The sequence below is a fragment of the Etheostoma spectabile genome, chromosome 8 (genome assembly GCF_008692095.1).
Source record: "Etheostoma spectabile isolate EspeVRDwgs_2016 chromosome 8, UIUC_Espe_1.0, whole genome shotgun sequence".
NCBI lineage: Eukaryota > Metazoa > Chordata > Actinopteri > Perciformes > Percidae > Etheostoma > Etheostoma spectabile.
The window spans coordinates 6,797,415-6,823,559 of record NC_045740.1 but is presented as its reverse complement, the minus strand read 5'-3'; the positions used below and the strand labels follow the sequence as shown (position 1 = coordinate 6,823,559).

Sequence of the window (26,145 nt, the reverse complement as noted above, 5' to 3'; positions counted from 1 at the left end):
ATCCATTAACGATTTATTACCAGAGATTTAGAATCTTTCATTCTTGCAATTATACAGCGATGCATTTAGAAATGGTGTGCTTTTTTAAAGCTTTGCCACAACAACAATATTTCTCTCTGGCTTGGTAATGCATCTTGTGAATGGCGAGGTGGTAAAGGTGGCTGTTTTGTCCTTGGAGGAGGAAAAGGGGAGTTGAAGGAGAGAAAGCTACTACAGAGAGGCCAAAACTTGGATCCCATTGATGTGTTGCAGGAGGCTGTGCAGCTGAAACCCAAGCCCAGTAACATGTCAGACTTTGTGAACTATTCTAAGCATCAGTTGCTGACGCCAAGATGAGGGGTGGGGGTTTCTGGGGGCACATATACGCCTCCATAAGAACTCGCAATAGGAACTAACGGCCACTACGAGCACCATCTGACGTGCAGTCAATTAATGTTGGGTAAAATCGCACTATAGCCCCTAAATCCCAGTTCACAGTCCCACATGTGAGAATCTGGTGAGATCAATTTGTCGATGTGTGTTTAATGCTCCAGAGGTTTTTAATTTGTAAATGTGTAGTCCAGTGTTTTGTCAGTGAGGTTTAGTGCAAAGGTAGATCGCTAGGAGCTGTAGTGACCTTGGGACTGCTTGCTGAGGGAAGGACAGAATTCCTGAAGGGACACATGGTCTAGAGTGACAAGGCCATCTGCTGTAGCGCCAGCATTAGGAGGAAGGTGGAGGGGGTTGGACACGGGGGGGGGCTGAGAATTCCTTTTGCTGGGGTGTGGAGGGAGCAGATATTCTGGGATATCACTGCTAGCACTCCGACGAGAAACGTGTTTCTTTGGCATTTTTTAAGCGGAAATCTGAAGGAGAATTTTTGAACACTTGCTGGTGAGAGGGGATCATTGCAGGGTTAAATGGGGAAGATATTTTTCTGGCCCTCCAGCTCTCCACAAAGCGACTGGTGATAATGGTCTTGGTGTGTTGCCGTTTTACTTTGGTGGATCCAGTTTCCTCTCCATCTCAGCACAGCCGGAGCTGAGAGAGCGGGATCTGGTAGGACTTCTGGCAGCGGCCTCTCGGAGGATCGTCTTCAAGGGATCTTCTTCGGAGTTGTTCTGTGCATGGCAAGGATCTACTTTCTTGCTGCCTCACTGAAATTGCATGGCCTAAACGAATAAATATTTTTATGAGGCGCCTTGCACCAGAGATGGGCCAGGACCAAACCAAGCAGCAGATAGAGAAGGGCCTGAGGTTGTACCAGTCCAATCAGACAGACAAAGCCCTGCATGTCTGGACTAAAGTGCTGGAGAAGACCTCAGATCCTGGAGGGAAGTTTCGGGTATTGGGATGCCTGATCACAGCTCACTCAGAAATGGGAAAATATAAAGATATGCTCAAGGTAAGCCTCCTAAATAACAGTTTGCAACATTGAAACTGTTTTCCCCTTGTGGGATTAATAAAATACGTTAAAATAAAAATCTAGTTATGTAACCAATTATAGACATAATCAGTGTCCTACTCTAATTATCTTGGTTGTCATTTGGTTTAGATAATTCATAAAGACATTTCTTACATTTTCACTACTGTGTGATCATATTTTGATCATATGCAACCAGCAATGTGTGTGCCACTAAATATCCCATTGATTTGATGTCATCATTATCTCCACTCAGGAGTGGTACAGTTTGTGCTGTAGTAGCATTTTAACACTTCTACAATGTCCAAGTGACTTTTGTACAAGAGTAGGTCAAAGGTCACCCACTTGGTTCCATTTACAGTAATCTTGAGAAGCATGGGTTAATTTGTGGCTTCCACACAACGCTGAGTAAATAAGTGCCCTGCAACCTGAGTATCAGTGTGGGATGTCTTGTTGACATAATCATCTTTACTCAAGCAGCACCCACTCTCTTTCACCTCGCTTTAATGAGGACTTTATAAAGTAAAGGCCTCATGTCTTTCGAATTACATATGTTTTATATAAATATTTGTTATTTAGTATCTATTTAAATTGATTCACAATTTGCCATCACCTCAAACTCACTCTCTTCGCAGTACGCTCTAGATCAAATCGACACAGCCAGAGAAATGGAGGACCCAGACTACCTGACTGAGGGCTACCTGAACTTGGCGCGCAGCAACGAGAAGCTGTGCGACTTCCAGAAAACTGTGTCCTATTGTAAGACCTGCTTAAACATGCAGGGAACTACTGTCAGCCTGCAGCTCAACGGCCAGGTGTGTCTTAGCATGGGCAACGCCTTCCTGGGCCTCAGTGTCTTCCAGAAAGCTTTGGAGAGCTACGAGAAGGCCCTTCGCTACGCACACAACAATGACGACAAGATGCTGGAGTGCAGAGTCTGCTGCAGTCTGGGAAACATCTATGTCCACCTTAAGGTATAAAGTCAATTAGATTTGATTTTTCTGAAAGCTTTTGATCATTTTAATGTGTGCTGCACTGCAAATTGTACCTCCTAGAATTTGTTTAGCATTACCTTTTGACAAAATGTCTTCAACATGTATTGTATTATCACATAATATAATACAAGGAGTCTGATTAAGAACCTTTCCTGTCCTGTAAAAAAAACATACTTTGATCGTTGCAGACTTCTCAGGTATTTTGTTTGGGTGAAACATTCATCGGACTGCTCATGTGTCTTGATTGCGCAATCAATACTGATGTTGCCAACGTGTTTGTGGTCAGAGTATGATAACACTGCCAAGCATCCAAGCAAACCTCATCAATGGTTAGCTCATGTGGGACTGGGCATTGTGAAACAAGGGCGGAGTGAGTGGGCTGGCTGGTGGGGCTGCTCATGTAGTACCCTTGACATCAGAGATTTGTAAGAGTAATCCCTCTGCTCCCTAGGGAGGATTGGTTTCAATGGGATTGTGATGAAGTGGCATTTGAAGAATGCTCTCATATGTCTCGTGATTTTATGAAACAATTCATAATATCGGAGACACGTATATCAAAAATACAAATTTTCTAAAAGGTACTTTGCTTGAATGCTGTCAAAGGTTGAATTGTCTTAGGAAGGAATGACAAACCAAAAAGTCCATGAATAGAATGTCTAATACACTGCCATTTGTGGGCAAGGACTTAATCATCAATAACCTCTTTCAACAGGACTATGAGAAAGCCCTGTTCTTTCCCTGCAAAGCAGCTGAGCTCGTCAATGACTACGGCAAGGGTTGGAGCCTCAAGTATCGAGCCATGAGCCAGTACCACATGTCTGTCGCCTACAGGAAACTGGAGCGCCTGCCAGACGCCATGGAGTGCTGTGAGGTATTGTTTTATAACCGTCCAACACACCATAACAGTCCTCAGAGACGGTACTCACCCCCACAAAGACAAACTTTCATAACTTGTGAAGAACGTGACAGCGTTCGTTTTCTCACAAAGTCGCTGTCCCCTGATGTGTTTGTCTGTTTTGATGTCAGAGCTGGAGAAACAGTAGATGTTGTGCTGCTGACAGGTGCAAGCGCCAGTTGTTCTGTTGTACCAGGCCTTGACAAAAATATGCTCACAGAGGCGCTGGTTTAAAGTGTTAATGAAGAGGGTGGCTTTGGTCTTTACTCTGTTCTAATTATGTACTGTGGGTGAAAAATAACTTGATGTCATTGCCTTGGAGTGCAAAAAGTAAAGTAACAAGACAGCAGGATGCGTTTCAGATTTATTACGTTTGCCAAACACATTTAGACAAACAATTGACAAATGTAGTCATATTTCCAGTACCAGAGTACAAAAAGAGTCCTAAAGGTGAAACAACAACATCTTATGTTTTGCATCACTAATTAGTCTGGTTTATTTGAAAATATCTTGACACTGCTGAATGGAATAATATGGCATTTGTAAAAGTAGTTAAAATATGACCGTCGGTTTCAGGATCTGCAAGTCTTTTCATTATAAACGACTCTCTGCTTAATGCTCTCAGCCACATAATGTTTGTTTTTGAGTTAAATGTACCCAATGAAATATTTGCATCCATATTAGGCTTATTATTAGAAGGCATATTATACTATATGTTACCGTATAGTTTAATACTGCCATTTAATTTAAATGTATCTGCTGATTAAAAAAACCTGACTAACTTGAAAGTCCAATTTCCAAATGATCCAAAATGATTTTCCAACATTAGATTTAAGCAGAGCTTTGGTCTCACAGGTGAGGGGGTTAGACTTTAAAACCCATGTCTTCCACTTGAACAGGAATCTATGAAGATTGCTCTGCAGCACGGTGACCGTCCTCTGCAGGCTCTGTGCTTACTAAACTTTGCGGACATACATCGCTGCAGGCGTGACGCTGATGTAAGGTGCCACCATTTGTGAAGACTTGTTGGATTAACAATACGATTTTATCTTTTGATTCAAATATTTAGTATTTTCCTTACACTGTTTGTTGCTCTGGCAGCTATATGGGGAACTTTATTTTGGCATTTTACTTCATCCATCTAGAAAGCATTCCCTCGCTATGAGTCTGCACTGGGTATCATGACTGAGATCGGAAACCGTGTCGGACAATCACAGGTCTACCTGGGAGTTGCAAAGTGTTGGCTTCTGCAGAAAGAATTTGACAAGGTACCATCATAATATGTCTATCTCACTTTCAATAGCACAGGCTTATGACTGACATACTTGTTTTATTGTTTCTCATAATAATGTAGTAATTATGTAATGTAATTGTGACACACCCTGCCTCAATGTTTATTTCCCAGGCTCTTGATTCTTTGCAGCGAGCACAGGAATTAGCAGATGGGATGGGAAACAAGGTAACTGATGTTACAAAGGATGCATGTAGAGCTGCAACTATTAGTCAATGAATCATTAAGGAATTTGACAGAATTACTCTGCAACTTGTTTAATAATCAAATAATCACTTCAGTCTTTTTTAAGCAAAAATGCTTTGTGACACATGATTGTAATCTGAATAATTTTGGGGGTTTTGACTATTGGTCGGGCAAAATAAGACATTTGAAGACATCAACTTCGAACAAAATGTTTCACTGTGGTTGTTTCACCTTAAAATGTTTACCTTCAGTAATGTTTAGTTTCAGCCCACACTAGGAACCAGAAGAATCTGCCTAGCTCATTTTTAATTTGCTCTGGCAGATATAAGGCAGACCCTACATGTCACATTGTCTTTTCTTCTGATTTGTATCTTAAGCTGTGTACGCTAAAGGTGCACTGCCTGAGTGAAGGGATTTATCGGAGCCGGGGGCAGCAGGAGGAGCTCAGAGAGCAGGTGGTGAAGTTCCTGCAGTGTGTCGAGGAGCTGGAGCTCTACTGCGGCATGTGTGGAGAGTCCATCGGGGACAGGGACCAAAAACTGCAGGCCTTACCCTGTTCCCACATTTTCCATCTCAAGTTGGTGTTTTAACATACTATTTCAATTTTTTTAAGAAACATTTCAGAGATGTGTATTCTTTTTTATTTTAACATGCTTTGAAGGCCACAGATTAAGCTGTTGACACTCGGCTGCTTTGCCCTTTCAGGTGTCTGCAGACAAACGGGACAAAGGGTTGTCCTAAATGTTTCAAGTCCTCCATGAAACCTGGATTTGTGTGATTGTGAGACTGTGTTTGTGCGTTGGATCTGCTGACACAGTGTGAAGCCTCCCAGGCTCCTGACTGATCTGAGAGAAGCAGGCGGCCTCGAGATGTGCTGAAGATGTTTGAGGAGTAATAATTCACTGCTCTGTGAAGAGGATGCTGAACCGAACCCAGAGTGTCGCAGAGTGCGGCTTTGAGGACACATTCAAGGCATCCATCTTATTAACAGACATCAGTCTGTGAGTTACAGCTGGCTGAGGAGGTATAACTGACAGTGTTACATTTCAATTTAAGCTGCAGAGGAGCCTACATTGTCTCTGATGACTGGCCTTTTTGTTGCAGAATTTGAATCTAGAGGAAAATGGACCGTCCAAAGAACCTTTATAACTTGTTATTTCATGCATTAGTTGTTTTTTCGTAAATCAAGATGAAATCATCTTCAGTGATCTGAGTCGCGGGTTTGTTGTTCATTGTCTGATTACCTTTTACACAACATCCACTTTTCTTTTATCAACAATCTTTTTTATCAGAACACAGAGCCATTTCTGAATTTAACTAATTTCATACATGGTATATTTATTATTGTATTCATGTACATTCTATTCTCATGTGAATTTGTTTAAAAGGTTTGATTTATTTGAGGTGTTTTGTACAACCTAAAATGAGCTAAAATCTCTTAACCATTCAAAAACTAGTATGTCTTTACAGAACAGGTTCATGCAGCTGTTTCTTTCCTTATTCATTGAGATTAAGGAGCCGGATCAACACACATTGTGTTCATAGAAATTCCTTTTCTGTCCATGTTTTACTCTTAAGTCTGACATCAACAGATTGTTGCAATTTAAAGACAAATATTGTTGAGAAGGAAACCTATTGGGAAAGGATTTTCTTTGACCAATTACACACTTGTCAGATAACTATTTAGAGGAGATACAGTATGTTTTAATGATTATTTGTAGTCATGTAAATACGAATTGGTAAAATGTCAGTAGTCAGATTAAGATCATTTACTTGCAGAGGCATTGTAAGGTGGTGTTGTACGTATTTACAATGCCAAGCAGCAGAGGATTACATCAAATCATGTACCCATGCAACTATATTTACTTATTTCGGAATTGTTTTATTATAGTATTTCTTAATATTCAGAGGCTTTTATTATTTGTATTCCTTATGTATTTGTTCAATTTATTTGATGTACACCATATTGTGATTTGGGACAAAAAAAGCCATGTCAAATAAAAATTGTGGCTAAAACAAGGTTTTTTACATACAGTCAGTTTCCTCAAACTGTGAACTCTTAATACCTTTTAGTAAGACTAGTTGCAGTGTACAAAACTACTCTTTTAAAAAACCTTGATGTGAAACAGATAAGTTCAATCATATGGTGAAAACAGGATAATTTCTTGGTGCTGCAGGGACAAAATCCTTTCTTTTGCAACAAACATTCATACTGAAAGCAAACTTATATAACCGAACTTGAGAAATAAACACAATACTGAAGCTTTAAAACATCAAGTATTTTGTACTCTCTCTATACAACATGTAAGTAGGTTGACAGCATGAGAAGAGAGAGACCAACACATTTACTTTTACTGCACAAGCACTTATGTTTCTCGCACATCACTGCCGGACCTCACCTTCTGAACAAAGCCTGCTTCTTGTTTGAGGTCCCTGCATCCAAAGTAATGTTGATTCACTGTCTGTTTACTTGTAGCACAGTCAATGTAAAACTCTTGTAAAGCATGGATATTGTCTATACTATTTATTCTTGGTTCTGGGGTATAAATAAGATTTCAGTGACAGCACAGCCACTCATCTTTAACTACCTCTGTTTTTGCCTCTAAGCTTTGCCCTCAGAGGATTAATGCAGCAATAACACAACATTTAACTACATGTAGAATTGTGTTTTTCTAGACATCATGTTGAGAAAATTATGGTTTAATGTCTGACTAAGATGCATTGTTAATATATTTATGCATTGAGTCAAACCATGTTACTGTGTTGGATATGGAAAATAAAGTGTATCGAAAGTGAATGTCTCTTATTTCTCTCTCTCTCTCACACACACGCACACACACAGTTTTGACATTGTATGTGGAATACGGTATACTGTGGAATGCATATTTAACCAGTCATGCTAGTTTCCCAGCATTTTTAAAAGCTGCAACCAAGCATTTAGGGTTGTACGCCTAGTCACAACACATCAGAGGCAGGAAAAACATTTTCCTGTCACCTCACATCACAGGAACCCTTAAGCCTGATGGCAGCGATTTCATTCCCTGAAGAGGACTTACTTTGTCCTCAATGCTCTGAGATTTATTACCTTCCTGTTCTCCTAAAATGTGGCCATAATATTTGCAGAGTTTGTTTACAGAAGTTCTGGGAATGGAAAGGATGTCGAGAATGTCCTGTGTGTCGCACTGTGTCTGACCTCGGGAGGCCTCCTATCAATTTGCTACTAAAGATAGCTGCGGACGAATATCAAGTGCAAAAGACAAGCAGGAATCCACAGGTTTGCCGTCTTCACAATGAGAAGCTGAAGCTTTTTTGTCAGAATGACGAAGTTCTCATCTGTCTCGTCTGCCAATCGTCAAAACAGCATAAAGTTCACGAGTGCTGTCCAGTGCAGGAGGGGGCCCAGCAGAAAAAGGTAAAAAATAAAAACGGAAGAAACACAATTAGTTATCTGTGAGAGCAAAGATGTGTTGCTACTATGGTTATAGTTTTTTTTTTTTTTTAGGTGTAGGCTGCAATTAACTACTTTTTGTTTTCTCAATTATTTGATTTATCATTTAGTAAAAAATGTCCATCACAATTACCCAGACCAACCAGAGAAAAGCAGCTAATTGATTCAGGGAAATTACAAATAAATATTTTATCTATCGACTAAGAGATTCATTTACAGCTCCCAGACTTTTAATGAAACTTTTTTTTTAACATTTCAGACAGAAATTTCAGCCATGCTGGAGTCCTTGAAGGAAAAGCACAGAATACTAATCAAAACCAAGGCGCAGTGGGAGGAAACCAAAGACTATATACAGGTAAGAGTTATTTATTGTGTGTAAGTTTTGTTGTACATCTACTCACTTATATTTCACTATTTACGAAGCTTAACTGTTGGACTTTTAAATTCTGAACCTTTGTGTTAAATTCAGTTTCGGCCCAAAAATCCCTCAGCACGGCACTCAAACATATTTGATTTACTGTCAAACTAACCAGCTCTCTCAACATTACAGAGCCAAGCTTATCAAGTTGAGGAAGCGATTAAGGAGGAGTTTGAGAAGCTACGCCGGTTTCTTCAGGATCAGGAAAACAGTAGACTGAAGGTGCTTAAACAGGAAGAGGAAATTAAAACCAAAGTGATGAGCGAAAAGCTGGAAAACATCAAGGACCAGATCAAAACCCTCTCTTCCACCATCAGTGGTATTGAGGAAGCCCTCAGAGCGAAGGACTTACCATTTCTACAGGTACATTTACAGCCAATATTTACACAATGTGGCAATTTAAGACGTAAAACCAACAGAGTTACATTTGCACACTGAGTCCAAACCACACAAGACAACATTTTAATCCCAGTCGGCTCTTCTTTAGGTCAAAATGTTTAAAAATGGTCCACATACCAGAATATTTATGCACCCATGGGCTCATGACAGGTGTGTTTACCCAACACAACACGCCCAGGCGGATAAACATTTTAAAGCGATGAAGTACACACTGAAAGCTCTGTGTACTCCTTGGGATTGATGCTTTCTTGACAAGGATTAAGTGAGAGAGGACAATACATCAAATATATCAAGCATATTAAAAATATCTCAAATACATTTAAGAAAATATCCAAAATAGTTTTAGGTTACACAAAAAAAATCTTATAACAAAAAGCATTCAAATGTTTCACCACTATACACATATAGGCCTACATCATAGCCTACTTTTCTAATAACGTACACATAAAATACACAAAACTAAATTAACAGCTTCATCTCATAACCTCTTATTGTCTAAGTCTGAAGTCAAACCAAGAACATGAAACATTTTAAGTAATCTTCCGTTTATTTGTAGTTAGAAATACTGTATTTAAGGTATAGTTTGTTGATAGTTGTCCACATTCTTGACAATAACATACTGTACATGTATGTTAGTGTATGTTAATAAAAAAAACTAAAACATTATCTGTACTTACTTGTACAGTGGTGTTTTGGGCTAAATGTTAACAACAATGCTAACGTGTTAATTTTTTAGGTACAAAGTTTCCCATGTTCACCATTTTTAGTGTGTTAGAATGCACATAGTGTTTTCCACGTATTTGGCCATAAACCAAAATGTTTCCTTTCATGTTTTAGATATATATACTGTATATTGTCTCAGTACACTCAGTCCTTGGGACAGAGTTTTTATTGTGTACTTCTTGAATTATGAATATGAGGAGGCCTCGGGGAAGACCCAGGACTAGGTGGAGAGATTATATCTCCAACCTGGCCTGGGAACGCCTCGGGATCCCCCAGTCGGAGCTGGTTGATGTGGCTCGGGAAAGGGAAGTTTGGGGTCCCCTACTGGAGCTGCTGCCCCCGCGACCCAATACCGGATAAGCGGATGAAGATGGATGGACTTCTTGAATTGTTCAAAGTTATCAGAGGTTTATCACCCTTGGTGTGTTGGATGGTAAACCACTCCTGTCATCATGCGGATAATGGTAATTTAACAAAGATCCGACTGGGATGAAAACTTTGTCCATTTAAATCCTTTTTGTGTTTTGGTGTCAGTGTGCAGGTGTTACTTTTTATCACTGCTGATTTTCCCAAAGCCTTCAACCTACATGTGATGTGCATATATATCTACACACCTAACATTTCGTTAATTTTTTTCACTTTCTTTCTGTAACTTAAGGACTACAAGCAGACAAAGAAGAGGTATGCATAACTCACTATCTCCCAAAATGAGTATCAACTGTCCCCTCTCCATAACAAAATGTGGTGATTATTTCAACATGTTTCAGGGCCAAATGCAACATTCAAGAGCCAGAGTGTATCAGAGATATCCTGATCAACTCTGCAAAGCATCTGGGATTACTCAAGTTTGGAATTTGGAAGAAAATGGCCAACATCGTTACATGTGGTAACTGAACAGACAATAGCTAAAAAAAGGTAAAGTTTACGATTAAGTATTTTCAATGTACTGAATTTTGTTTATACTTTCAGTTCCCTTCACCCTGGATCCAAACACTGCCCAGTCCAACTTAAAGTTCTCTGGAGAGTTGACCTGCGTACAATACAGCAGTAAGCAGCTCATACCTGACAACCCCGAACGCTGCACCAGCCGTGTGTGCGTGCTGGGAGCAACTGGCTTCACATCTGGGAAGCACAGCTGGACCGTGGAGGTCGGCCAGGGCAAAGACTGGTACATCGGAGTGGCACAAGAGTCCATCAAGAGGAAGAGTAGCGTCTTCCTCAACCCGAGTGAGGGTTTCTGGGTGATCGGCCTGTGCAATAGAGACTCATTCTGGGCTCAGACCTCGCCTCGCACCAAGCTTGTGTTGAAGCAGAAGCCTGAGAAAATTACTGTACAGCTGGACTATGACAAAGGAAAGGTTGTTTTCATCAACGCTGCTGATTTGACAACAATACACGCATTCAAAGACAAATTTACAGAGAGGATTTTCCCCTATTTCTCCCCTGGATTGTATGCAGTGGAAGAAATGTCCATCCCACTGAAAATCTGTCCTCTGACAGTAACAGTGTCTGTAGGGTAGAGTCACATACAGGAAAACACATGGCACTACAGTTGGAGAAAACTTTGTTTGTTGAGTGTGTGTTACAGGTACTACAACTGACAAAAATAATCAACACGTTGCATAGTTTCAATTTAAAAATTCAGCAACAAATTGTATAGTACAAAACTGTGTCCAATGAAGGTTAGAAAGGCAACATACTGTATGATTGATCAAACAAGACTTAGTACTTTTAAACAGTTTTATAGTTTAATCTTGTTCAAAAACAAAGTCTCCAGTCATGTTAATTATAGAGTTGATTTGGTATTATTAACTTTCATTCTCCTTGTCTTTTTTTGGTTTCCTCTGTGATGACATATCTTTCAGTTTAGAGTCCAGTTTCCTTTGCAGATAGGCTTTCTTACTGGGGTCCATGGATGTGTCTCTCTTCCCACTCCCGGCGTAAAGAATGCCTTCTTTGCTTATTCTCATCCGAGCATGAGACTTGGCTTTATCCCCACAGCCATGAACCTTAAAACGGTTAACAGTATGACAATCAGAAAACCACAATTTTATTACATTTAAGACATTGATTTTTCAGACTTATGGTGAAATAACAGTACATAGACTTATAAAATACTTGGCATCATCCATGTATTTTCAATACAGCAACATACTAAAAACCCACAAACCAAAACAACTACTATTTGGTTAGGGTCTGGTTCCTGTCTTACCTCTGGTATATGATGACCGAGACAATACTGCCGGTTGCAGAACAGGCAAAGCTGTCCAAGTGTCAGCACAGAAGCTTTACACTTGACAAAACTGCATACACTGTCGGCCTTAATGACAGCATTGATGAGTGTGTCAAAGTCCTCATCTGGAGCGGCGGCAGCAGCGATGCCACAGGCGCCTGCCTTCATTCGGCTCTTTCCTGGGAGAGAAATGGTAAGAGCTGAAACCTATATCGGAACAAAAGGTTAAAATAACACATGGAAAATAGAGGATTCTATTACAAACCTTTAGCTGACTTGGGCTTCTTTAATGACTGGGCCTGAGCTGGTGGGATGTTGTTCTGCTGCTTTTTTTGTTGAGCATTTTCTTCCCTCTTCTGCTGCTCCCTCTTCATTCGCTCCAAATGTAATCTTTTGAGGTCTAATGGAGGTTGACACACTGGCTCCATTTGGGGTTTAAGGACCGTTTCTTCTTCCTGAGCTTCTTCATCTTCTTCTTGTCTCGTCTCCTCAGCTAGTGTTGACACCAGGGGCCTGGCAACAGTAATACACCTGTCTTTCCCCTCACCTTTGCTCTCATGCACGAGGCCCAGCTCCTCAGCAATTTGGTGGACCAGCAGGCGGTCATGAGAGTTAAACGATGATGGGAACTGTAGTTCACTCTGATTTGAGGCCTTTACAAAGCTCTCCACCTGCGCTCTGACCTCAGCATACCTGTTCTTCTCCTGCTCTTCCTCGGTCAGTGCGGTTGTGCAGGACTTTGTGTTCTTCTCTGTACCAGTGGAATTCCCATCACTGTTGCTACCAGTGGACTTCTTTTGTTGTTGCTTGGCCCTGCTTAGAGGCCGATCTTTGACCTTCTGTTTGTTGGACGTGGAGCTGCTGGCAGACGTAGAAGTCTTTGTGTCTTTGTGGTCGCGGGTGTAGTTTTGTGGCACAATGTCTCCAATGTACTCAAATGCCGTTCTAACCTCACCAAACTCAGTCATGTGATTGATCAGGGACTTCAAGAAAGCATGATTCTGGACAGTCTGGGTGTCGCACACAACAGCGATGTGACGTCTCGCACGTGTAACAGCCACATTAATCCTTCTGTCCTCTGCCAGAAATCCAACTTCCCCTAAAATTAAAAAAATGGACAAATGAATGCTGCCAACGTTCATGGCAAAGCAGAAACAAAAAAGACTTCAGAGCAAAAGTGAAATAAATTACCCTTTCTGTTGGACCGAACTAATGACAACACCACAGCCTCTTTCTCTCTGCCCTGAAATCCATCCACTGACTTTATCTCCAGCTCCGGATGCCTCGCAGAAAGTTTCTGACGCAGAAGATCGACCTTAACAGCGATAAAAACATTAAAAACCTCATCAATTAAATTATTTTGAGATACTTTAAATTTCTATTTTAACATTACATTTTGGGGGATTTTATTTTCATGACTGTGTGTAAGTGTAAATCTTGCATTCCAAATATATGGACACTTAACCTATGCATTATTGCTTTGTATTGCTCTGTACAGTAGTAGCACTTGAGTTAAGATCTATTTTAGAGTTCCTCAAATCAATCGATGACTTACTTGTAGATTGTACGGAGCAATAACAGCAATGTCTTTAGCCTTAACCCCAGCTTCAGTCAAGGCCTTTATGTGCAGTTCAACAATGTCTACCTCACCTGAGGATAAAGTAAACTTACAGTTAGATCCCACAACACCCTAACTATAATTTGTTTTTTTTATTATATATATATATATATATATATATATAATTAAAATCACTAACCTTGATTGCCTTTAGATTGCTCATCTGTGACCTCCATCTCACTCAGACCGCAGCCCGCAGTGTCGATAAGAAGAAGTGGCGTGCTGGTCTCGTCAACGCAGGCGACTTCAGGTAGATCTCTTTTGTATCAAAGACATAATTTTAACACTTTCATGAGTTATCATTCACTGAAATACAAAAGTGAGATACTTGACATCATCAAGCTTGAACTCACTTTAACAAGTGTCTTTCTACAGAGCTGTGAGCTGTTAGTCTTCCCTGGTACATCTCTTTGGAGGCCCACTCCATGATGGCACTGTGCATGCGATACTGAACTGTTAGCATACGGACCACTGAGTCCCCATACATCTGGATGAGTCGCTCCATGAGACTGAGAGACAAGCCTTTTGATGCAGCCCTTTAGAGCACAAAAAGAGAAAAATGTGCAGCAAACTTTCTGAAAACGACTTCTCAATCAGCTTCTCATTTTGGCCGATGGAGTCCTAAAGAGAACACAGATTTTCTGCCAGTTGGAGCGTTTTTTTTTTTTGTTTCTTTCTTCATATGAGAGACACCACAACAACACCGTCCTGATGAAACAGATTAGCTGAGTTTTGCAGTGTTAAAGCAAGGAAAAACATCCCAACTTGTTATTTAAGAGCAAAACTCTGATTGTTTCTCATTTTGTCATAATTATTACATGTTATGACAAAAGACTTCAGATACGTTTTCAGGTGCTTTACAGAAAATGTTTTGTCACAAATTATTTATCAAGAAATGCATAAAACCTTACCTTTGTGATTTGATAGTAGGTGGTAACTGCTTGTAGTCTCCAGCCAGAATGCACTTGCGCGCTCTGAGCAGGGCGATCCAGCAGCTGCATTCCAGGGCCTGAGCGCACTCGTCTATCACCACCCAATCAAAATGCCCTGCTGGCAGGAACTTCAGAGGGCCGTCACCAGAAGCACCTGCAGACACAGACACGTGCTCTCCGATTAACTTTTATCATCACTGCAACGACTGAAATACATTTTCTCAACTCGAGGCTAATACTGACCTGTGTTAGTTGATAACACAACATCCGCACTTTTTAGGATCTGAGCAATGGCTGTTGATTCCCTGGTTTTTAGCTCTTTTCTTAGCTCCCCTATTTCCCTTTTAAAGTTCACCCGATCTCCTTTTTCACTCATCTTCTTTATTCCCTTCTGAGAAAAAAAAAAAACATTCAAGATTTCACACATGCTATAAGGAAAAATATTTTTAGTAAACTAAAACTGAATAAAAACTAAAATCTTTAAGAAAAAATAAAACTAAACCAAAACTACATATTGCCAGGTTAAAAAATAAATAAAATAAAACTGAATATGAATCACTTCAGTTATAGTTTCATAGCAATAACATGCGATACAACTTTGTTAGTTTACACTCAAATATGTTTTGCGTTCCCGAGCAGCTCCGCTCAAATCACAACTACATGTATAAAAACTAAACCTTTCAGAAAAACTGAAACTGAACTACAACTAGCAAACACACTCTGAAAACGAAGTTAAACTAAAATAAAAACTAATTAAAAATTTAACCTTGGAGCACACACACTAAAATTCTTACAATTGCTTTATCCATGTCTTTACGGATGTCTGCGATGATGTTTGCATTTTCACTCTGAGCAAGGATGGCGTCTAGTGAATGTTTCTGTATGGACTCCAAAAGTCTGGCAGGGTGACCGAGCCTGAGGACCTTTGCCTTGCACCGGGCCAACCTCTCCACTAAATTATCCACAGCCACGTTAGAGGGGGCACAGCACAGGACCTGCACAAACACAGAATCAAAATATGAAAAGAATCCTGTCTAGACTCAAATGCTGAAATTACAACTGCAGCAATAAAAGAAAATGACAGAACAGGGTAAATGTAACTGAATTTTTGCACCTTTTGGCCTTGTTTGACAGCTTGCAGGATGATCTCCACCACTGTGGTGGTTTTTCCAGTGCCTGGTGGTCCATGAATCACAGCCAGTTCTCTTTGAGACAGCGTAAAAGACACCGCTTCTCTTTGGGAATTGTCCAGGTTTGAGTTAAAGAATTTAACTTCATCTGATGAAACATGATACAATACCCAGAATTAGTCTGTGTATTGTATGAGCCATGCTGATTTGCAAGTTTTTAAAATCAGTGTTTACGGCATACTAAACGCTACCAACAAGAACAATTACTTAGAGCAACTAGTTTTTGATAATAATTGCTTTGCGAAGCGCAACTTACTTGGCTGTGATTGAGAAGAAGGTTTTGTGTCGCCAAAGAGGACATTTATTAGATTGGCAGCTGGTCCATTGCTGTATCCGTTTAATGCATTCAAGGCACTGTAAGCACAAAACACACAGAAAATAAGTTGTTACACGGCTTCCTAATTCACTTCTAACGGTCGTAAATTACACAATGTCACTCACTTTTTCATTCGTTTGTAGGTGACGTCATTTGCTAACTTTAAGAGGTTGTGAAGAGCATCTGTATCAAAGCTAAGGCCATCCTTTGAATCATCAAAGGCCACACTTATAGAAGCTTGGCTGACCCTCGTCACTATTCCTGTGCCAATCTGTGAAGCTGCGGTGCATCCGCCAGTGTCATACAAGCCAACAATGTCCCCTGTAATAAAAGACATGAATGTCACATTAAGCAAAATATGAAACAAAAGTATTAAATAAACCCACATATCAGATGGTCAGATCTCACCAGGTCCAAAGCTGTTGCTCGGCAAAGATGAGAAACCAAGATACTTTCTTGGCTCGAAGACGACGACTGTGCGACCATACAGGCCTGTGGACTGACTTCCTATCTGCAATTTCAGCAGGCATACTCCTTTATTTTGAAGATCCTTGAGAGAAATGTTCTCCTGCCATACCCTGAGACCACAGAACATGTAATTTATAGTGACTGCTATCTACAACAAGATCGGCATGGAGATGCTACCAAGTGCAATAATGATGAGTGTAAGATCCCGTATTTTTGGAGCTTAACCCATACCAGGTACAAAAAAAATTATTTTTGACCACTCTTTTTAAATTTGTCCCTTCCAAGTAGGGCTGGGTACTGAATTCAATACTTTTTAGGCAACGACCAAATTACTTCTGAAGTATCTCGTCATTCCATACCCAATTTCAATACCTGCTCTGCTTCTCCCGAGATCTAATAATGTTGGTGATTTGCTGTTTAGCGTTACACAACGTAGAGACATGCAGAAAAAGACTCTACAATATGCACAGAGACAGGCTCACATTGTAGGAGCTGGAAAATAAATAAAAAGATTTGTGCCGTAATGTTGTAACTTCTTGGTTACGGTAATTGGTATCGGTACCCAACATTTCTTAACGATACCCAGCCCTACTTCCAACAATTTCATGGACGAGCAGAGCAAAATTACTAAATAATCCCTTTATTTCGTGAAGTAAAACAGTCTGAATGTAATTTTAAATACCTGGTCTCTTCTATTTCAGCTTCCCTCTCCTCCTGTAGAAGCTCAAGCGTCTTTGACACAAATTGTTCAATCGCCATCATTCACTAAAAAGACCCAAAAGATGATCAGTGTTACAGCACACAGATCCAAACCAACATGTAAGTACTACTCCACTAAAGCTAAAGATGAACAGGAAGAGGTCTAACTACTGGTAACATTTAATGCAACATAAAGTCCAGGTCACATTTGATTGATAAAACCTTATGTTTTAATTTATGGATTGATTAGTTCTACCATTAACAAGGATGAATCTCACCAGTGGTGGCATGTAACTAACTGAATTTATTCAAGCACTATACTTAAGTATAGCTTTGAGGTTCTACTTTTGTTGAGTACTGTATATCCATTTTATGCTACATACTTCCACACCCACTAGCTAACTACATTTCAGAGGCAAATATTGCACTGTTTACTTCATTTTATTTATTCATGTGTGACTTTAAGTTGTAAACGTGCTATACTACTACGACATAAAATCTTGCATACACTGAGTTCTATTACATTTGGGTATATTTATGCTGATAGGCTATATATTATAACGAAAGCTAAGCAACATTTTGAAATCAGGATTTTAAAGTTAAGTATTTTATTACAAATAATAATTAAAAAGCATGAATACTTTATTAACCACTGAGTCTCATAGCCTCACATACATATTAACCTATCCAACGTTATCCTACGTCTTGTTATTGGTAAATAACGTTACAGCCCCATATTTTGCCTCTCATGCATTAGCATTACATTCGATGGTAGTTAACATTACGGGTAATATATGAGGAACCACTTAGCTAGTATTATGTTAAAGCTTCATAAAGAGTTTTCATTTTTATAACTGACATGTTAGCCTGCCAACCACACTGCACTCAAATTATAGCTAGCTAGCTACTTACTTTAGCTGCAGTTAGCAAGCGAGAATGACACTCACCCTTTAATGCTAGTTATCTGGAGGAGCAGAGGACAAAAAACTTAATGTTAATCATGCGGGACAACTTGAAACGTTCTTGATAATATCTTAAAGCATTAAACCTGGGTTTGTTTGACTCATGTTGTCTTCTTTTATTGTGCTAGCTTTTTACCATTCTAGCTACACTGCCCTCTATCTGCTCAGAGGACTAACGGTAACGTTACTCTTCGCTCACTCACAAACATTTTATTTTGAAAAACACAGAACGCGGAAGTTACCCAGCTCCGTTGACGCTCAAGAAACACGTTGAGCTTAGTTGTCAATCAAACTGGCACAGACCCCCCGACATTACACACTAGGTAGTTTGTTATAAATTGTATATTTTAGCATTGTGAACGGGGCCGTTTTGGCTCGTTGTTCAGTGTGACTTCAAACCGCAGGAGGATATGGTGTTTTTTTATCTGCAGATCTCAGTCAGGAAGGAAGCACTTAAACCTGCAGACTCTGAGCTAAGCCATTTTATATGTAACTGCTTCATCACTCCTGTTCACTGCGTTTTTTGAAAATGAGAACGACATTATTTCTGCTGCATGCCATCTCATGCTGCTGGTTGGTCAGTGCCACTCTTTCAAAAACTGATGCAAAGAAACCGCATAAAGCTGAGGCCGAGGTGAGTAGCTACAACCCCAAGTCTCTACCTTAAAATGTGTATGTGTGGTGTCAGGTCATACAGGTCCCCTGTTTGCTTGGCATGTCTTTGGACTTATCTCCAGAATCAGGAAGAGGCCCTTATCATCGCCTGCCATATGTCCAGTCATGATGATGGGTATATGTCACTGAAATTGGCTGTTCTTTATTCAATCTCACTGTTTAGACATCTCTATCTGAGTTGTCTGTGTTGGAGAGAGGCCTCGTTGTGTCAGACCCGCCTTGGAAAGACATAGTGAAGGAGGAAAAGAGACACTGGGCTCACATCAAGAAAACATTTCAAGGACCAGTACTTGGATATGTCACACCTGTAAGTCACCAACATATCAACATTCTCCCTGGCTGCTGTTTAACATTTGACAACAGAGCATTAAAGGATAGGTTCAGATTATTTCAAGTGTGTCCTAATACAAGACTCACATGCCTATATGCAGTGGCAGAAGAAGGCGAGTTTGTTTATATAGTGCCATTCAGACACAATAATGCAATTCAAAATGCTTTACAGGGGCATCGACATACATTAAACGTTAGATGTTTAACATTAACATTGGATTTAATAGACAATTTAAAAAAAGCAAAAGCAAGCAAACAAATGGTTACAGATTAAAAATAAGTTATGCATCTAAAAAGCTGCAGTAAACAAATGGAAAGCCAAAGTAAACAATAATGTTTTGAGTCCCCCTGATTAAAATGAGATGACTTAAGGCATTCAGGAAGCAAAGGTGGTGAGCATAGAAACTAAAAGCTGTTTTCTTTATTTCGTTTTGATCCTGATGCTTTGTTGTGTACACGTAAATTTAGAGATGTGTTAAGGTCAGAGACCATTTAATGCTTCATAGATAAGTAATAGGATTTTGAAAGCTGTCCTTTGACACACAGGAAGTAGACGTATATCTTTTAATAAAAGTAGTTATACAACACTGTAGCTATATTGTTACATGCACGGAAAATGTAGAAAAGTCCTATTGACATAATAATACCATTATTTATTTATTGCTTATATTTTGTATTGTTAATTTGAATCTGCAAAAAAAAGAAGAGATCTTTTACTTTCCCAACAACAATGTAAGAGATGGGGGACAAAATCCACAGTCGTCCTCATTTTTTAGAGAGTTCAGCTGAAGCAAACATGGCTTCATGAGTCTCAGTTTGAGTTATTCAAAATAAGTGGTTTCTCAAAAAAAAAAAAAAAAAAAGGACTAACCTCTGGTAGCTGAAATAGCTAATCATCGATTCTGAGAGAATTATTTGGCGACTTTTTTGATAATCATTCTTAACACATTTTTCAAGCAGAAATGCCAAAAATTAGCTTATGCCCGGTTCCCTACAGTAAAGATTTTATGCTTTTATTTGTCTTATATGATGGTGCTTTTTATATCTGTGAATTAGGATGGCAATGTTTTACTATTTTCTGAGGTATTAGATCAAACAAGCTATTAAATAAGAAGATGGCAGGCAAATGAATCAACAATGAATGCGATTGCTACTTCTGGCCCTTAACTTTAGAAGTTACACGATGTAACTGTCTCTCACACTGGAGTTGTACAAGGAGGTTGTCACTTTAGGGCCAGTATGTGGAGGAGGAAGGATTGCATTGGCAGATTATTCTTTCAACATAGATCTAGAAATGTAGGTGTTGTATTAAGACAGATATAAAATGTTCATTCATTGTGAACCAATTCTTTGCATGTAGATTGTTTTGAGTCTTCAGCTCTAAATTACAGTCTTGTTTTTCCCCATCCTCCAGTGGAATTCTCACGGCTATGACGTTGCCAAGATGTTTGGCACTAAACTAACTTCGGTGTGTCCAGTTTGGCTTCAGCTCCGCCGACGGGGCCCTGAAACCTTTGATGTTAGTGGACTCCACGATCATGACACAGGTAGAGGTTCAACGTCACTGACCAATGTCCAATGGGAAGTGTTTTCTAGTGACTAATGTACAAGGGTCTTTTTGTCTGTCCAGCCTGGGCCAAAGCTGTACGCAAGTCAAACAAAAAAGTCCGGATGGGTGAGTATATGTCCTCTCCACTGCCCACTCACAACTGTTAATGTGTGCAAGTGCTTCCAGATGAAACTGTTATTGTTTGGTCATTTGATTTTGTCGCTTCATTATCTTTGCCCTTAGTGCCTCGGCTGTTATTTGATGGCTGGTCTTACCAGGATTACATGAGTGTGCTGGGGAGTGAAGATGAAATTGAAGAGCTCGGAAGTGAGCTGGTGGATGTTGCAAAGGTAATTAAGTGTTGTGTGATCTTGAACTCACTCGCAACAGTGCAGTGTTTGTCCAGCGACTGTTTAATGAAGCTGTGGCCTTGCAGACGGAAGGTTTCGATGGTTTCACGTTGGAGCTGTGGAGCCAGCTCGGAGGAAACAAAAGAAAGTGAGTTATTCTGTTAACAAATCTGTATTACTGCCCGACCATCATTCTTTTTTGTCTGAGGTTATTCAAGAAGATAATAGAAATAATCAAACATGCAAAATATTCTTCATACAGGGAGCTGGTCCATTTTGTGAAACACATATGTGAGACTTTGAAGGCTAAAAGATTAGACTGCATTCTTGTCATCCCACCTGCTGTGACAAGGTGAATAAAATTAATTTAATTTCAAGGACTAAAAGTACTATATAAAAATTGGTGCTGACTTTCCTTTGTCTTTCCCACCATTATCAGTGTGGGACAGCCGGGTATGTTTGGCAGGGAAGAGTTTGAGGAATTGGCCCCAGTAGTCGATGGATTCAGCCTCATGACATACGACTACTCCAGTGGTGCTAGGTGAGTGTCACATACACTTCATTGTGGTAGAAATGTTTTAGGTAGTGACATGATGAGTAGAGTAACAATGTTCTAACTTATCTGGGTTTATTGTTTTTGTTTTTTAATAGACCGGGACCGAGTTCCCCCCTGCCCTGGATGAGAGACTGTGTCCTTCAGCTTGCACCCACCAATCAGTGGAGGAAGAAGATCTTGCTTGGACTCAATTTGTATGGCCTTGATTTTGCAAGCCAGGGAACAGAGCCAATCCTGGGAGGAAGGTAAGATAATATTGTGACTACTGCTGGACTAATTTATTTACATTTTAGCTTTAAAACTTTAAAAGAAGACCCCACCGATTTAGCATTGCCCTAAACATTGTTGGACTCACTATGGATGTATTTTTTATTATTTTTATTTTTATTTTTTTAAATATGATCACAATCAATGCAGGCAGCATAACCAGAGAGCTCTTCTAGGCATTCTTTCTTGTCAAAACAGAAGCCTACATTACCCACAATGCAACTTGACCAAAAACAGTTTGGTAGTAGATATGCTAGTAGTGCTAAGCTAATCTAGCCTCAAGCAGAGATGAGGAGCAGGCTAGACAGGTCTGGTAAACTCACTTCTTTCTATCTCGAGATATCAAACTTGTAGTCTTCCGCCTCACTTGAGTCAGTGAAATTGAAATTGTATCAGCTTTTGCAAAGTGCCCTCTGGACCCACAAAAAGGCTTTATATTACCTTTTTCCCATATGCAAGTATTCCCCAAACTTGACTTTGTGTGTACACTCATTGTACAATGTTTACAAGTGGAGTTCCCCTTTAAAAACCCTGAAAACTTTCAAATAATAACTATTTCTTAAGATAAAATATTCATGACCAAATAAGCAACAATCTAAGTAAAAGTTTAAACAGATTGGTGCTCCAAAGTATTTGACATCCTATTTTCCAACCAAGGCCATGTCTAGCCAGTGAGAAGAGCAGCGACTAAAAACACAAATAATCTCATAATAATAATAATAATTAAAAACAACAAAATTGTTTTCCCTCTGGTTAAAAATTGCAGGTTTTGCGGTATACAGTAGCAAGAATCTATGACATTGTATTTAAAGGCTGGAAAAAAATGAAAATAGGTGTTCAGGGTCTTACAGTGGTGTGAAAAAGTGTTTGCCCCCTTCCTCATTTCCTGTTCCTTTGCATGTTTGTCACACTTAAGTGTTTCGGAACATCAAACCAATTTAAACAATAGTCAAGGACAACACAAGTAAACACAAAATGCAATTTGTAAATGAAGGTGTTTATTATTAAAGGTGAAAAAAAATCCAAACCATCATGGCCCTGTGTGAAAAAGTGATTGCCCCCCTTGTTAAAACATACTATAACTGTGGTTGTCCACACCTGAGTTCAATTTCTCTAGCCACACCCAGGCCTGATTATTGCCACACCTGTTCACAATCAAGGCATCACTTAAATAGGAGCTGCTTGATACAGTAAGGTCCACCAGAAGATCCTTAAAAGCTACACATCATGCCGAGACCCAAAGAAATTCAGGAAACATTGAGAAAGAAAGTAATTGAGATCTATCAGTCTGGAAAGGGTTATAAAGCCATTTCCAAAGCTTTGGGAATCCAGTGAACCACAGTGAGAACCATTATCCACAAATGGCGAAGACATGGAACAGTGGTGAACCTTCCCAGGAGTGGCCGGCCGCCCAAAATTACCCCAAGAGTGCAGCGACGACTCATCCAAGAGGTCACAAAAGACCCCACAACAATGTCCAAAGAACTGAAGGCCTCACTTGCCTCAGTTAAGGTCAGCGTTCATGCCTCCACCATCAGGTAAAGACTGGGCAAAAATGGCCTGCATGGCAGAGTTCCAAGGAAAAAAACACTGCTGAGCAAAAAGAACATCAAAGCTCGTCTCAATTTCTCCACAACACATCTTGATGATCCCCAAGACTTTTGGGACAACATTCTGTGGACCGATGAGACAAAAGTGGAACTCTTTGGAAGGTGTGTGTCCAAGTATATCTGGCGTAGAAGGAACACTGCATTTCATAAAAAGAACATTATACCAACAGTAAAATATGGTGGTGGTAGTGTGATGGTCTGGGGCTGTTTTGCTGCTTCAGGACCTGGAAGACTTGCCGTGATAAAAGGAACTATGAATTCTGCTGTCTACCAAGAGATCCTGAAGGAGAATGTCCGACCATCTGTTCGTGTACTCAAGCTGAAACGAACTTGGGTTCTGCAGCAGGACAATGATCCTAAACACACCAGCAAGTCCACCACCGAATGGCTGAAGAAAAACAAAATGAAGACTTTGGAGTGGCCTAGCCTAAGTCCTGACCTGAATCCTATTGAGATGTTGTGGTATGACCTTAAAAAGGCCGTTTCATGCTCGAAAACCTTCTAATGTAACTGAATTAGGACAATTCTGCAAAGATGAGTGGGACAAAATTCCTCCAGGACGCTGTAAAAGCCTCATTGCACGTTATCGCAAACGCTTGGTTGCAGTTGTTGCTGCTAAGGGTGGCCCAACCAGTTATTAGGTTTAGGGGGCAATCACTTTTTCACACAGGGCCATGATGGTTTGGATTTTTTTTCACCTTTAATAATAAACACCTTCATTTACAAATTGCATTTTGTGTTTACTTGTGTTGTCCTTGACTATTGTTTAAATTGGTTTGATGTTCCGAAACGCTTAAGTGTGACAAACATGCAAAGGAACAGGAAATGAGGAAGGGGGCAAACACTTTTTCACACCACTGTATATCTTTATCCTCCTCAACCTGAGTGCAGCCTTTGATACCGTGAGCCATAACATCCTGCTCACCAGACTCAAAGATCTCGGTATTGAAGGTACTACATTCAGCTGGCTCCGCTCCTACCTTTCCAACAGATCCCACTTCATCTCTCTCCATAACCACACCTCCGCCACAGCCACAGTCAGTCAAGGTGTTCCCCAAGGCTGCATACTCGGCTCCCTCCTCTTCATCATCTACATCCTCCCCCACGGTCAGATACTACACCACTTTAACCTGGACTTCCACTGCTACACCAATGACACCCAGATCTACCTCAGCACCAAATCTCCCCACAATCCTCCCCTCTCCCACATCAACTCATGTTTGTCAGCTATTAAAACCTGGATGTTTCCTCAAACTCAACAGCGATAAAACAGAATTCCTTCTCATAGGCTCCAAATCCATACTTGGCAAAATCAATAACCCCACTCTCACCATCGATGGCACCATTGTCTCCCCATCTCCCAAGGCTCGCAACCTTGACGTGATCTTTGACTCCACCCTGTCCCTTGAGCCCCACATCCGTCATGTCATTAAAACATCCTTTTTTCACCTCCGCAACATTGCCAAAGTCAGACCCTCTCACACCCCCCGCTGCTGAAAGACTCATTCAAGCCTTCATCTCCTCCCGACTGGACTACTACAACTCGCTTCTCTTTGGCATCAGCTCTGCCAACATCAACCGACTTCAACTGGTCCAGAACGCAGCCGCCCGCCTCATCACCCGCTCAAAATCCTGGCATCACATCACTCCAGTCCAAAACAACTCCACTAGTTCTCCATCTCCCACTGGATATCCCTCCACCATCTGGCACCCTCATACCTCACTGACCTCCTCTCCCTCTACCAACCCTCACCGTCCCCCAGATCCACCTCAGCCGGTCTCCTCTATATCCACAAGTCCAAATTCCACAGTTTTGGGGACAGAGCCTTCTCCAGGGCAGCTCCCAGGCTCCAAAAGATCCGCACCTCTGAGTCCCTCCCCATCTTCCAGTCCCGCCTCAAGACCCATCTCTTCACCTCTGCCTATCCATAAGCCCCACGACCCCTCCCTTCTCATCTGTGCCTGAATCATTTGTTTAGTTGTGCATTGTTTTTATCTTCCTTCCCTGTAAAGCACTTTGAGTTTGTGAAAAGCGCTATAATTCAATTTTTTATAATTATTATTATTAAACTTGTCTCTGATTTCCTGCAGGTACATTGAGATTATGCGAGAACACAGGCCAAAACTTCTCTGGGACGAATATTCTGCAGAGCATTATTTCAGTTACAAGAGGTACTGATTTAATTACCGTTAAGTCAACAAATTATGGCTTGAATCTTAAACTGCCTAAAGCATCTTTTAACAAGATCGGTGACATTCATTTCAGGAACAATGCAGTTAAGCATGTGGTGTACTATCCGTCATTAAAGGCAAGTCTTTTGCACATTTTAGATCATTTTATGAACATCTGCCTTTCACTTTATTAAGTGAAATGTTTTAAGGTTATTGTTACATGGGAAGATTAACATTATTTACATTCTTTTACAGTCAATCTACCTGAGGATCTCTTTAGCTACTGAACTGGGAACAGGAATTTCCTTATGGGAATTAGGACAAGGACTGGACTATTTCTATGATCTCCTTTGATTGTTGGACTTGATATTGAAGCCTGTGGACCATCAGCACTGGATTTTTCTTTTCCTTTTAACACTGAGCAGAACAAATTCAAAAGCTGTATGGAGGTATTATTTTTT

General features: G+C 40.3%; 4 protein-coding genes across 4 annotated transcripts; 3 read left to right on the top strand and 1 right to left on the bottom strand.

The window, feature by feature from the left end:
- The first annotated feature begins 736 nt into the window (after positions 1-736).
- On the top strand, positions 737-7,566 carry rapsn (receptor-associated protein of the synapse, 43kD). The gene is made up of 8 exons (XM_032524690.1): positions 737-1,384; positions 2,038-2,376; positions 3,110-3,268; positions 4,192-4,290; positions 4,438-4,560; positions 4,698-4,751; positions 5,147-5,346; positions 5,475-7,566. Exons 1-8 carry the CDS (start codon positions 1,172-1,174, stop codon positions 5,545-5,547), a joined length of 1,260 nt encoding a protein of 419 aa, XP_032380581.1. The 5' UTR covers positions 737-1,171; the 3' UTR covers positions 5,548-7,566.
- An 88-nt stretch (positions 7,567-7,654) lies between these two features.
- LOC116694799 (zinc-binding protein A33) lies at positions 7,655-11,328 on the top strand. The gene is made up of 6 exons (XM_032524689.1): positions 7,655-8,181; positions 8,477-8,572; positions 8,768-8,998; positions 10,416-10,438; positions 10,525-10,643; positions 10,727-11,328. The coding sequence occupies exons 1-6, from the start codon at positions 7,792-7,794 to the stop codon at positions 11,275-11,277; spliced, it is 1,410 nt and encodes a 469-aa protein (XP_032380580.1). The 5' UTR covers positions 7,655-7,791; the 3' UTR covers positions 11,278-11,328.
- Positions 11,329-11,483: 155 nt separating this feature from the next.
- ighmbp2 (immunoglobulin mu DNA binding protein 2) lies at positions 11,484-18,397 on the bottom strand. The gene is made up of 17 exons (XM_032524684.1): positions 18,262-18,397; positions 18,161-18,177; positions 17,197-17,279; positions 16,455-16,624; positions 16,172-16,367; positions 15,987-16,084; positions 15,655-15,818; positions 15,335-15,535; positions 14,784-14,931; positions 14,520-14,694; positions 13,962-14,144; positions 13,748-13,866; positions 13,546-13,640; positions 13,182-13,305; positions 12,256-13,089; positions 11,970-12,169; positions 11,484-11,766 (listed from the first exon to the last, which is right to left on the bottom strand). The coding sequence occupies exons 3-17, from the start codon at positions 17,274-17,276 to the stop codon at positions 11,566-11,568; spliced, it is 2,988 nt and encodes a 995-aa protein (XP_032380575.1). The 5' UTR covers positions 17,277-17,279; positions 18,161-18,177; positions 18,262-18,397; the 3' UTR covers positions 11,484-11,565.
- Positions 18,398-18,449: 52 nt separating this feature from the next.
- Positions 18,450-26,108, top strand: chid1 (chitinase domain containing 1). Its single transcript, XM_032524693.1, has 12 exons — positions 18,450-18,809; positions 19,014-19,157; positions 20,595-20,727; positions 20,811-20,855; positions 20,973-21,079; positions 21,166-21,227; positions 21,342-21,431; positions 21,519-21,620; positions 21,731-21,880; positions 25,604-25,684; positions 25,779-25,821; positions 25,940-26,108. The coding sequence occupies exons 1-12, from the start codon at positions 18,705-18,707 to the stop codon at positions 26,036-26,038; spliced, it is 1,161 nt and encodes a 386-aa protein (XP_032380584.1). The 5' UTR covers positions 18,450-18,704; the 3' UTR covers positions 26,039-26,108.
- Positions 26,109-26,145: the final 37 nt, after the last annotated feature.

Coding starts and splice junctions, on each gene's coding strand:
- rapsn (XM_032524690.1), top strand. CDS start 1,172: ATGAGGCGCCTTGCACCAGAGATGGGCCAGGACCAAACCAAGCAGCAG. Junction 1,385..2,037: donor AATATAAAGATATGCTCAAG/GTAAGCCTCCTA, acceptor CTCTCTTCGCAG/TACGCTCTAGATCAAATCGA. Junction 2,377..3,109: donor ACATCTATGTCCACCTTAAG/GTATAAAGTCAA, acceptor CTCTTTCAACAG/GACTATGAGAAAGCCCTGTT.
- LOC116694799 (XM_032524689.1), top strand. CDS start 7,792: ATGGCAGCGATTTCATTCCCTGAAGAGGACTTACTTTGTCCTCAATGC. Junction 8,573..8,767: donor AAACCAAAGACTATATACAG/GTAAGAGTTATT, acceptor TCAACATTACAG/AGCCAAGCTTATCAAGTTGA. Junction 10,644..10,726: donor GGCCAACATCGTTACATGTG/GTAACTGAACAG, acceptor TTATACTTTCAG/TTCCCTTCACCCTGGATCCA.
- ighmbp2 (XM_032524684.1), bottom strand. CDS start 17,276: ATGATGGCGATTGAACAATTTGTGTCAAAGACGCTTGAGCTTCTACAG. Junction 16,085..16,171: donor ACCTACAAACGAATGAAAAA/GTGAGTGACATT, acceptor TTGTGCTTACAG/TGCCTTGAATGCATTAAACG. Junction 13,867..13,961: donor GTAGAAAGACACTTGTTAAA/GTGAGTTCAAGC, acceptor TTGATACAAAAG/AGATCTACCTGAAGTCGCCT.
- chid1 (XM_032524693.1), top strand. CDS start 18,705: ATGAGAACGACATTATTTCTGCTGCATGCCATCTCATGCTGCTGGTTG. Junction 20,728..20,810: donor ACTCCACGATCATGACACAG/GTAGAGGTTCAA, acceptor TTGTCTGTCCAG/CCTGGGCCAAAGCTGTACGC. Junction 25,822..25,939: donor TGTACTATCCGTCATTAAAG/GCAAGTCTTTTG, acceptor ATTCTTTTACAG/TCAATCTACCTGAGGATCTC.